Source organism: Clinocottus analis, unplaced genomic scaffold (assembly GCF_023055335.1).
Source record: "Clinocottus analis isolate CAN_PGR_092001 unplaced genomic scaffold, fCliAna1.0.p SCAF_75, whole genome shotgun sequence".
Taxonomy (NCBI): domain Eukaryota; kingdom Metazoa; phylum Chordata; class Actinopteri; order Perciformes; family Cottidae; genus Clinocottus; species Clinocottus analis.
In genome coordinates, this window is record NW_027176235.1 from 80001 (window position 1) to 92500 (window position 12500).

General features: G+C 45.8%; 2 protein-coding genes across 2 annotated transcripts in view; both read right to left on the bottom strand.

Moving 5' to 3' along the window:
* Positions 1-3675, bottom strand: part of serpine3 (serpin peptidase inhibitor, clade E (nexin, plasminogen activator inhibitor type 1), member 3) — a 5344-nt gene extending 1669 nt beyond the window's left edge. Inside the window, exons 1-5 of the mRNA XM_068567054.1 lie at positions 3543-3675; positions 2193-2495; positions 1314-1523; positions 423-665; positions 1-81 (exon numbers count right to left, since the gene is read on the bottom strand). The exon at positions 1-81 is cut by the window's left edge and continues 118 nt beyond it. Of these exons, the coding sequence (XP_068423155.1) occupies positions 1-81; positions 423-665; positions 1314-1523; positions 2193-2495; positions 3543-3594 (889 nt within the window). The 5' untranslated portion in view covers positions 3595-3675. The remainder of the gene's footprint in view (positions 82-422; positions 666-1313; positions 1524-2192; positions 2496-3542) is intronic.
* Positions 3676-10534: 6859 nt separating this feature from the next.
* LOC137779377 (protein FAM124A) overlaps positions 10535-12500 on the bottom strand; it is a 6635-nt gene continuing 4669 nt past the window's right edge. Inside the window, exons 3-4 of the mRNA XM_068567057.1 lie at positions 12028-12500; positions 10535-11302 (exon numbers count right to left, since the gene is read on the bottom strand). The exon at positions 12028-12500 is cut by the window's right edge and continues 246 nt beyond it. Of these exons, the coding sequence (XP_068423158.1) occupies positions 10535-11302; positions 12028-12500 (1241 nt within the window). The remainder of the gene's footprint in view (positions 11303-12027) is intronic.

Consider the following 12500-nt stretch of genomic DNA (forward strand, 5'->3'; position numbering starts at 1 on the left):
CCACCTGCAGGCTCAGGGAGCGGCCCAGGAACGGCAGCTCCAGCACGGTGTAGCGCTGCTCCCACGCCGTCCTGAACTGACCTGCGGGGTCGGGAATCAGTCCGGTTAAAAGGTAGAGGAGCCGCCATCTAGTGGCCAAGGTTCAGATTGCAACCAACTCATAAAGAAATGACAAACAGGCGACAAACTGCAGCTCCTCAAACGTCCACTAGAGGCTCCCCAGGAGTCGATAATATAAGACTAATAATAAGACTTGTGTTCATGTAACGAGCGTAAATCGTGTTGCTGGACTTTTTCATAAGAAATCCTAAAAAACGTAGGATACTTAAGAAAACACGTTTATTAATAATATATTAGATTTCTGTGAGCAGATACTCAACTCTGGTCCTTTAAAATGTCAAATCAGTTTCTGCGTCTCTTACCGAAGCGAACCTCGCTGGCCTGGTGCATCATGGGTACTTTGACAGCGGTCCCATCAGACAGGATGAAGGGCAGGTTCTGCGTGCTGCTGAACAGGAACTGTTTCTGCCAGACGCCCCTGAAGGCCACCGTGTTGACCAGCGCCATCTGCAGCCGCTGGCCCCACCACGGGGCCTCGGCCTGGGCCTCGCCGGAGCCCGACAGCTCCCCGCTGCTGCTGCCTGCCTGCAGGGGCCACGGCTCCTCTGGGGGCCAAAGGTCAACATTTAATGTTTCACTCATCTCTCACAAATCAAGTAAATACAAAGTTTCATCCTTCAGTATCCAGAAGATCACGTGATCAGGACGTCATACATGTTTCTCTAGGCTCTGGTCATGTGACTTTGTAAACAACCAATCAGCGTTTAGACCAACAGGAGGAGAGCTAGAACGTTAGCAGCACCGCTAACAGAGAACCAACAGGAGGAGAGCTAGTAACGTTAGCAGCACCGCTAACAGAGAACCAACAGGAGGAGAGCTAGTAACGTTAGCAGCACCGCTAACAGAGAACCTGCGGAGGTTCCCTTCAGATGGTAGAACATACGATCTGCTCGTTACTGAAAAGAGGAATAAAAGATAAAGAAACAGGTTTCCAGTGATAAAGATGATTTTCTTTTTTGCTCTTCAGACTTTTCTCTCACGCTTTCTTCTGTAAATATTAATATATAATTATATATATATATAATTCTAATAACGACAATATTCTCTGAGAACCAAAACCCTTCTTGTGCTCTTCAGAATAAGGAAAGTTAAAGCCGCGTTAGTAGTTTTTTTTGGCCACTAGAGGGCAGAGAAACTCCACAAAGTCAGGAGGCGGTTTCCTGTTTGGACAGGAAGCAGAAAGACGTCCGTACCGGCGGCGCCGCGTGCCGTGTGGTTGACCTGGCTGAAGTCGGCTCGCACCAGGCCGCCGTCGGCCCACGCCGCCGCACGCCGCGTGAAGTCGGCCAGCAGCTGCACGCCGCTCTGCAGGAACAGCGTGCAGGTCTGCTGCAGCAGCGCCCCCTGGCTGCTGTTGCTGGCGTCTCTGTGAGAACGCAGCAGGAAGTCCTGAACCTGGACGTCTGCAGCACAGGAAGATGCAGAGGAACACACACACACACACACACACACACACACACACACACACACACACACACACACACACACACATTATACATGTACTTATACACATGTAACTCTGTCACTGTATTTAGTTGGTATTTAGCTAACAGAGAACCAACATGAGGAGAGCTAGCAACGTTAGCAGCAACGTTAGCAGCACTGCTAACAGAGAACCACCAGTAGGAGAGCTAGTAACGTTAGCAGCACTGCTAACAGAGAACCACCAGTAGGAGAGCTAGTAACGTTAGCAGCACTGCTAATGGAGAACCACCAGTAGGAGAGCTAGTAACATTAGCAGCACTGCTAACGGAGAACCACCAGTAGGAGAGCTAGTAACATTAGCAGCACTGCTAACGGAGAACCACCAGTAGGAGAGCTAGTAACATTAGCAGCACTGCTAACGGAGAACCACCAGTAGGAGAGCTAGTAACATTAGCAGCACTGCTAACGGAGAACCACCAGTAGGAGAGCTAGTAACATTAGCAGCACTGCTAACGGAGAACCACCAGTAGGAGAGCTAGTAACGTTAGCAGCACTGCTAATGGAGAACCAAATTTTTCCGCCTGGTTCCAACAACATCAATGGAAGCAGCGTCTCCTGTTAGAGAAGTGCATGATGGGATGCCTCACCCTTCACGTTGTACCCCAGCGTGGCCTCCAGCTGAGCCAGCGTGTTGCCGCGGGCGCCGAGCTGCAGCAGCCCCAGGGACAGCGCCACGCTGGCCGGCGACACCATGAGGTTGGACCGGTTCTCCGTCCCGCTGAGCGTCTGGTAGAGCCGGACCGCCAGCCGGCCCTGTAGCGCCGCCATGCTGCCCTGCAGGCCGTCACAGAGGCCGCCGCCCACCAGCCACAGCCACAGCAAGAGGGACGCCGCGGGCCGGAGCCGCATGGCCGCCCGGCTGCAGGACGGGGGTCCAATCCCACCGGACCCTGCAGGGCCAAGAGGAGAGGAGTCAAACGAGAGGACAAGGAGTCAAACGAGAGGAGAGGAGTCAAACTAGAGGACAAGGAGTCAAACGAGAGGAGAGGAGTCAAACTAGAGGACAAGGAGTCAAACGAGAGGAGAGGAGTCAAACTAGAGGAGAGGAGTCAAACTAGAGGAGAAGGAGTCAAACGAGAGGAGAGGAGTCAAACTAGAGGAGAGGGAGTCAAACGAGAGGACAAGGAGTCAAACGAGAGGAGAAGGAGTCAAACGAGAGGACAAGGAGTCAAACGAGAGGAGAGGAGTCAAACTAGAGGAGAGGAGTCAAACTAGAGGAGAAGGAGTCAAACGAGAGGAGAGGAGTCAAACTAGAGGAGAAGGAGTCAAACTAGAGGAGAAGGAGTCAAACTAGAGGAGAGGAGTCAAACTAGAGGAGAAGGAGTCAAACGAGAGGACAAGGAGTCAAAGTAGAGGAGAAGGTGTCAAACTAGAGGAGAGGAGTCAAACTAGAGGAGAAGGAGTCAAACGAGAGGAGAAGGAGTCAAACTAGAGGAGAGGAGTCAAACTAGAGGAGAAGGAGTCAAACGAGAGGACAAGGAGTCAAACTAGAGGAGAAGGAGTCAAACAAGAGGACAAGGAGTCAAACTAGAGGAGAAGGAGTCAAACTAGAGGAGAAGGAGTCAAACTATTATAATTGTTTTGTTTCTGTTACATTTCTAAAGTTTTTACATAAATGTAGTAAAAAGTACAATATTTAGGATAAAGTAGCAGAAAATGTAAATATTGAAGTATAAGTACTTCAACCTTGTTCTGTGTTGGTGTAAATATTGCATATTATTACACTCCACTGATAATAATAATATTATTATTATTAATAATAATAATAATAATGATAATACAATAATAACAATAATTTCTGCATAATTGGTATAAATGTATACTTCTAGTGTACTTGTACACTGTTGTATTGCTCATGTTACTTCAGTAGTAGATTAGAATACTTCTGACTGCTCATTGAAGAATAAAATATTAGTTTATTAAATTGATAAATGTACCTGTGGACCGCTGAGGGGTCTGCAGAGGATCCCTCAGGCCGACACCGAGCATCCAGCTGCAGACCTGGACCTGGTCTCTGGTTTCAGGTCTCGGGTCTCTGCGGGTCTCAGGTCTCTGGTCTCAGGTCTCCCCAGGTCTCTGGTCTCTGCAGGTCTCAAGTCTCTGGTCTCTGGGGGTCTCAGGTCTCTGGTCTCAGGTCTCTGCAGGTCTCAGGTCTCTGGTCTCTACTGGTCTCAGGTCTCTGCGGGTCTCAGGTCTCAGGTCTCTGGTCTCGGGTCTCTGGTCTCTGCAGGTCTCAAGTCTCTGGTCTCGGGTCTCTGGTCTCTACGGGTCTCAGGTCTCAGGTCTCTGCAGGTCTCTCCTGGTCCGGTCCTCCGCGTCCCTCTGAGCCGGCCTCGGTCATGGGACTGTGTTTAAAGGGGGCCGCTCGGCGCCGGCTCGCGGTCTCCGTCGGCGATGTCCGTACCACGCGTCCGGGTCCGGCCTCCCTGCTCGGGGCTGTGAGCGCCAGGCGGCGGGAGGCAGGACCCCGAGCAGCAAATCCCACACCGGGACTCACGCGCGCTCACGAGCGCGAAGCGTTTTAATTCACGAGGAAGTTAAAGCGCGTTCATGTGTCTTCTGTCTTTAAAAGTCTGCACATTTATGATATTATAACATGAACTAAGGTAATAATAATAAATAAATAATAAATAATAAATCAAACATCAAACATTATGGACGATCATAAAACATGAAAATCATCTCTTTCATCATCAAAAAAAAGTTCTTATTGAAGCTGATTTCACCAAAACAAGTCAAGAGATTATCTGACTCACTTTTAGTGAGACAACAAACATTTATCTGTTCAACCAGCTGTGTGCTTACTATAAGTAACTAACAGTTTAACTAACAGTTTGACTAACAGTTTGACTAACAGTTTAACAGTTTAACTCACAGTTTCACTAACAGTTTAACTAACAGTTTGACTAACAGTTTAACTCACAGTTTGACCAACAGTTTAACTCACAGTTTGACTAACAGTTTAACTAACAGTTTAACTAACAGTTTAACTAACAGTTTAAATAACAGTTTGACTAACAGTTTAACTAACAGTTTAAATAACAGTTTGACTAACAGTTTAACTAACAGTTTAACTAACAGTTTAACTAACAGTTTAAATAACAGTTTGACTAACAGTTTAACTAACAGTTTAACTAACAGTTTAACTAACAGTTTAAATAACAGTTTGACTTACAGTTTAACTAACAGTTTAAATAACAGTTTGACTAACAGTTTAACTCACAGTTTGACTAACAGTTTAACTAACAGTTTAAATAACAGTTTGACTAACAGTTTAACTAACAGTTTAACTAACAGTTTAACTAACAGTTTGACTAACAGTTTAACTAACAGTTTAAATAACAGTTTGACTTACAGTTTAACTAACAGTTTAAATAACAGTTTAACTAACAGTTTAACTCACAGTTTGACTAACAGTTTAACTCACAGTTTGACTAACAGTTTAACTAACAGTTTAACAGTTTAACTCTTGTGGTGAGGTATTCGTGACTCCTGTTCATGAATGAGATTTTTAAAACAATGAATCCAACAACAACCTTTAAGCTTCTGAGTATTTATTCCTGTGCAGGAAGGAACAGTCTGCAGGACGGTGACGTCAGCAGAGAAGAACCAGAATGCACTTTGGTTTTGGGCTCAGTGATGTTCCACTTTAACACACGGACGTGGACAGATATAGAGCGTGTGAGGGTGGAGGAACAGGTGTTCGACTGAAAGTCTGGATCGGACTCTCTGGCACAAGACTTTGTGTCGGTGGCTAATTACACACCAGAGCTGACGAGGATGACATGTGGTGTTCTCAAAGGCTCAATACTGGGCCTCATGTGGTGTTCTCCAAGGCTCAATACTGGGCCTCATGTGGTGTTCCCCAAGGCTCAATACTGGGCCTCATGTGGTGTTCCCCAAGGCTCAATACTGGGCCTCATGTGGTGTTCCCCAAGGCTCAATACTGGGCCTCATGTGGTGTTCCCCTAGGCTCAATACTGGGCCTCATGTGGTGTTCCCCAAGGCTCAATACTGGGCCTCATGTGGTGTTCCCCAAGGCTCAATACTGGGCCTCTTGTGGTGTTCCCCAAGGCTCAATACTGGGCCTCATGTGGTGTTCTCCAAGGCTCAATACTGGGCCTCATGTGGTGTTCTCCAAGGCTCAATACTGGGCCTCATGTGGTGTTCCCCAAGGCTCAATACTGGGCCTCATGTGGTGTTCCCCAAGGCTCAATACTGGGCCTCATGTGGTGTTCCCCAAGGCTCAATACTGGGCCTCATGTGGTGTTCCCCTAGGCTCAATACTGGGCCTCATGTGGTGTTCCCCAAGGCTCAATACTGGGCCTCATGTGGTGTTCCCCAAGGCTCAATACTGGGCCTCTTGTGGTGTTCCCCAAGGCTCAATACTGGGCCTCATGTGGTGTTCTCCAAGGCTCAATACTGGGCCTCATGTGGTGTTCCCCAAGGCTCAATACTGGGCCTCATGTGGTGTTCCCCAAGGCTCAATACTGGGCCTCATGTGGTGTTCCCCAAGGCTCAATACTGGGCCTCATGTGGTGTTCCCCAAGGCTCAATACTGGGCCTCATGTGGTGTTCCCCAAGGCTCAATACTGGGCCTCTTGTGGTGTTCCCCAAGGCTCAATACTGGGCCTCATGTGGTGTTCCTCAAGGCTCAATACTGGGCCTCATGTGGTGTTCCCCAAGGCTCAATACTGGGCCTCATGTGGTGTTCCCCAAGGCTCAATACTGGGTCTCATGTGGTGTTCCCCAAGGCTCAATACTGGGCCTCATGTGGTGTTCCCCAAGGCTCAATACTGGGCCTCATGTGGTGTTCCCCAAGGCTCAATACTGGGCCTCATGTGGTGTTCCCCAAGGCTCAATACTGGGTCTCATGTGGTGTTCCCCAAGGCTTAATACTGGGTCTCATGTGGTGTTCCCCAAGGCTCAATACTGGGCCTCATGTGGTGTTCCCCTAGGCTCAATACTGGGCCTCATGTGGTGTTCCCCTAGGCTCAATACTGGGCCTCATGTGGTGTTCCCCTAGGCTCAATACTGGGCCTCATGTGGTGTTCCCCTAGGCTCAATACTGGGCCTCATGTGGTGTTCCCCTAGGCTCAATACTGGGCCTCATGTGGTGTTCCCCAAGGCTCAATACTGGGCCTCATGTGGTGTTCCCCTAGGCTCAATACTGGGCCTCATGTGGTGTTCCCCTAGGCTCAATACTGGGCCTCATGTGGTGTTCCCCTAGGCTCAATACTGGGCCTCATGTGGTGTTCCCCAAGGCTCAATACTGGGGCCTCTTCGGTTCTTCATCGACATGCTTCCAGTGGCTCAGACTATGAAAAACAACAAAGCCCGGTGGTCTGCTCTTCATCTCACTGCTGCATTTTATTTCTTAAACTGCAACTTGTATTTTTTAGCGTTTTGACTGTTTTTGAATCTTGTTTTCTTCTGCTTTATGTTGTGATGGTTTTAATGGTTTCACGTGAAGCGCTTGTTGCATTGTGCTATCAATAAACTTGCCTTGTCCATAAATCAGTGGGTGAGAAGAAGAGCAACAACAACAACAACAACAACAGAAGAATAGGACAAACAGGAAACATGAATATTTCACAATGACCATGAAGAGGAGAAGCTGTGAAACATCAGTCACAAAGTTCACTTGGCGGCTGATGTTACACAGTTGAGATGCTCCTCTGTGATTGGCTGAGCATCTCCGCTGTGATTGGCTGAGCCGTGTGCCCTACTTCCCCCTGAGGGATTACAGCGAGCTGGAGGGACGTGCCAGGTACCACGCAGGATTACACCGAGAGAGAGAGGCGACGTGAGGGGGACGAGTCCTCACCTCACTGCCCCAGAGGAGCATGGGAAAAAACATGTTCACACACACACACACACACACACACACACACACACACACACACACACACACACACACACACACACACAGAACACCTTTTGCTCCGTCTGCTGCTCTGTACGTTTTATGTTTATTTATTATTAAATATAGAAGTATTATTTTGTATTGAAGTATTATTAAATATTAAAGTATTATTAAAACCTATTTTTTATTTAAAGCATTAGAAATGTATCTGGAAGGTTAAATTATGAATATTTAAAGTTTACAGAAGTTCAAAGTTTTAACTTTACTTTAATTTAATCTGTATATTTCTGTGTTTTTGAATCTCTTCATGTTTCTGTCTCTCAGATGATTCAAAGAACAAAAGCTTTATTTATGTTATGAACAATAATCTGTTGATGTTGAGCTTCATTTGATCGTTAACTCAATAACAATAATAACTCTGTTATTGTAAATGTTTCCCCCAATGATTGACTTACATTTTTTATTTTTACATTAAAAAAAACAAACCTGAACTTTAAGAGTTTTTATTGAGTAGTCTGAACTCAAATAAAGTCTTAAAATTAAAAGTAAAAAGATTAAGTATGGAGAAATTAAAAACACATGTTCAACAATATTTTGGGTGTAAAATGTTACATATATGTTATATGTATATATATATATATATATATATATATATATATATATATATATATATATATATATATATATATATACATACACACACATATATATATATACACATATATATACATATATATATGTATATGTATATATACATATATATATATATATGTATATATATATATATATATGTATATATATATATATATATATGTATATATATATATATATATATAGGTGGACGCACACGAGGAAGGGATCCTGGAGCAGGATATATATATATATATATGTATATATATATATATATATATATATATATGTATATATATATATATATATATATGTATATATATATATATATATATATATATATGTATATATATATATATATGTATATATATATATATATATATATATATGTATATATATATATATATATGTATATATATATATATATATATATATGTATATATATATATATATATATATATATATATGTATATATATATATATATATATATATATATATATGTATATATATATATATATATGTATATATATATATATATATGTATATATATATATATATATATATATATATATATATATATATATATATATATATATATATATATATATATAGTGATTATTATCAATGTGTCCTGTTCACCACCAGGTGGCGGCGCCGCGCTGCATTAAAGACTCACAGGAGAATAAAAACATCACAATAATATTTACATCATAAAGTAATCCTGCTGTGTATTTTAGTCATTTTATATTTATTTTTAAAAAGTGTGAAGAGCTTTAAATTGTTTCTACTTAATAACATTAATAAATGAACAATAATGTGTCACTTTATTTAAAAACAACATGTTTCACTACTTTCTGTTAATTATGTATTTCTTATTGAATTATCATTAGTTTGTTCAGACTGAAGCTCCGCCTCCTGGTGACGACGACGATGAAGAAACTAAATTATATTACAGATAAAACGTGAAGTACAGATTAAAAAATAATAATAATTATTAAATAATCTGTTTACTTGTTGTTTCTGAATCTAGAGGACGTTGATTATATATTTTATTATCATATTTTAGGAGAGAAACATCAATGAGTCTGTGTAAACTTGATCCTGACTCTAACGATGATCTCACGAGAGCGAGCCGGCCGCAGGATGAAGGGAGATTATTATTACGCCATCAAACAAGTCTACAAGTAAATTATCTGACTGCAAATCCCAAATCTTAAAAAAAAAAACGCTCTCAACAACAACAAACACACTAAACACTAAACCCTAAACACTAAACCCTAAACACTAAACACTAAACACTAAACCCTAAACCCTAAACCCTAAACCCTAAACCCTAAACACTAAAGACTAAACACTAAACACTAAACCCTAAACACTAAACCCTAAACACTAAACACTAAACCCTAAACACTAAACCCTAAACACTAAACACTAAACCCTAAACCCTAAACACTAAACCCTAAACACTAAACCCTAAACACTAAAGACTAAACCCTAAACCCTAAACACTAAACCCTAAACCCTAAACACTAAACACTAAAGACTAAACACTAAACACTAAACACTAAACCCTAAACACTAAACCCTAAACCCTAAACACTAAACACTAAAGACTAAACACTAAACACTAAACACTAAACCCTAAACACTAAACCCTAAACACTAAACACTAAACACTAAACACTAAACACTAAACCCTAAACCCTAAACACTAAACCCTAAACCCTAAACACTAAACCCTAAACACTAAACACTAAACACTAAACACTAAACACTAAACACACTGGTCTGCGCCCTCAGACCAGAGTCGACCAACAGAAACTCTCACGTCCGACTCAACTCCTGACTTTTGGGATCGAGAGCGAAGGTTTTCTTTTTGAGAGCAGTTGTTGATTTTTTTTAGAGCAAAATTCTTTTTGGAGAGTTCAATTTTTATTGAGAGCGTTTTTAAAAAAAAAGTAGATTTGTGTCTTTATCACGCGAGCAAATATTTTGTTTGTAAGTAAATTATCTGACAGCAAATCCCAAATTTTTGCTCTCAAAAAACTCAACAAAAAAAAACGCTCTAAAAAAAATCGTTCTCAAAAAAAAAAAAACGCTCTCTCTCAGAAAAAGAGAGAGAGCACTGGATTATTGACTATTAGTCTCAGGTTTAATATAAAAACATATCTCGTGTGGTTGACAATAATAAAGATCATTTATAACATATCTAAACCAGCAGCGATGTATTTCACAGAAAAGAACAAAGGATGCAGCTACACACATTTCTACATAAATATATATTCATAAACACATGAATGAATCAGAAGGTCTGTAAACTACAAGAAGCCTACAGATTTAACAGGAAGTGACTGTTTCTGTGACTTCCTGTTTATTTCTTGGCTCCGCCCCCTGACGACGCTGCTCTCGTTTTCCTGGTCCTCAACCACACCTCAGATGTAGAACTCCTCTTCCTCCTCCTCCTCCACCTCCTCTTCCTCCTCCTCTTCCTCCTCCTCTTCCTCCTCCTCCAGTGGAGCGCTGGTGACGCTGCAGCTGTCCGACTGGTTGGTGGATCCGTCGCTGAGTGACGGCACGGCGATGACGCCGAGGACGCGCGACCCGAACAGAGCGCAGGCCGAGCCGTTGGGGACGCGGCCCGGCGCGTCCCAAATGTAAGGAGGCGGAGCAGGAGGCGGAGCAAGAGGCGGGCCGAAGTGTTCGGGCGGCGCCGACAGCGGCCGAGGGGGAGGAGTCCGCGGCGGCAGGCTGCTGGACTTGACGTAGGCCGAGACCACGCTGAGGTCCACGCCGCCGGCCGGACTCACCTGGGCCCCCGAGTCCACGTCCGTCTCCTCCGCCCCCACCAGAGCGTCCAGGTTGAGCCGGAAGGGCGGGGCGAGGGAGGAGCTCCGCTGGAGGGAGCGGCTCCTGGTGGGCCTCCTCTGGGGGGGCCTCCAGGTGGCCCACTGGTCCTGCTGGTACTGATGGTCCTGCTGGTACTGCTGATACCGCTGGTACTGCTGGTCCTGCTGGACATGCTGGTCCTGCTGGTCCTGCTGGTCCTCCTGGTCCTCCTGGTCCCACTGCTGCTCGCGGGCCGCGGGCTGCGGGCCTCTGGGTCGGGACGTGGACCGGTGGTGCCGGCGGCTCCTGTAGGAGGCGCCGCGCAGGACGGTGGACGGAGCCGAGGACGACTCGGAGGCGGGAGACGCTCGGACCTGAGACCAGAGAGACAGACGGCGTCATGGAGGAGGTTCAGGGTTCTGACCAAACACATGACCATGAACACGCCGCTTAGGGAGCAACGTGACGCCGGCCCTTTAAATATCATACGCAGGAAGCAGGAAGCAGGAAGCAGCGGACGCGCTGCGACGCCTCCCGGCCTCAGACGTCAGGCCGGGAGGCGGCTCGCGCCGTGCACACGGTCCGGTGTCACACCGGATCAGCTCATTGTTCCCGGTTCCAATCCCAGTAATGGACTGCTGCCTAATCGGCTTGAACTTTCAGGACTACTTATCTGCCTGGACACGCCCCTCTGAAAGTGATACCGTCCAAACAAGACCACGTGTGTGTGTGTGTGTGTGTGTGGGAGAGAGATCTGTTGAATGTGTGATGATGATGATGATGATGATGATGATGATGGTGGTGGTGGTGGTGATGGGGGCGTGTACGGCTGTTTGGATTAAAACCTAAAGCTGCTTTGTCTGCAGAATCCGCTCGTCACCATGATCTTCATGTAATGAGATCAGGTCCAGCCGGTTCCTCTCACCTCATCCTAACGCTCTGGCAGGTGGACTGTGATCATCGGTCACGTGACTCAAACTCCCAAACGGCGTATTTGGGGCTCTGTTGGGGGTTTTATCAGGAAAGACATGGCAGCTTCTTCCGTCCTCATCGGCATGAATCCCTCCTGGCGGCGTGCGCCAGCAGGGGGCGCTCTCACCTGCAGCAGGATCTTGTTCCCGTCGTAGTCCTCCGTCTGCCAGCGGGCGTCGCTGATCGGGCTGCAGGGCCGCGGCAGCAGCGGCACCAGCGCCCCGACGTCCCGCACCCGGACCTCCACCACGGCCGAGTCCAGCGCCGCGGGGGCGCGGCCCGGCGGCAGCCTCTTGAAGGACAGCTGCACCTCCGTGTCCGGGTTGGCGTAGACCACGAAGAAGCAGAAGTCCTCCTTCTTCTGCGCCAGCGCGCGGCGCAGCAGCAGCTGGTAGAGCCGCACCGTGTCGGCGTAGCTCTCGTGCCGGCAGTAGACGGTGAACCGCACGACCTCCTTCCCGTGGTGGACGCGGCGCACGGCCCAGAGCGGCGTGCCGGCGGACAGCGTGAAGAAGTCCTGGCTGCGCGCCGACGTCCGGCGGCCGCCGCTCACCTCCTCGGTGTGGTGGAAGCGCCACGGCGGCCTCCGCATCAGCGCCT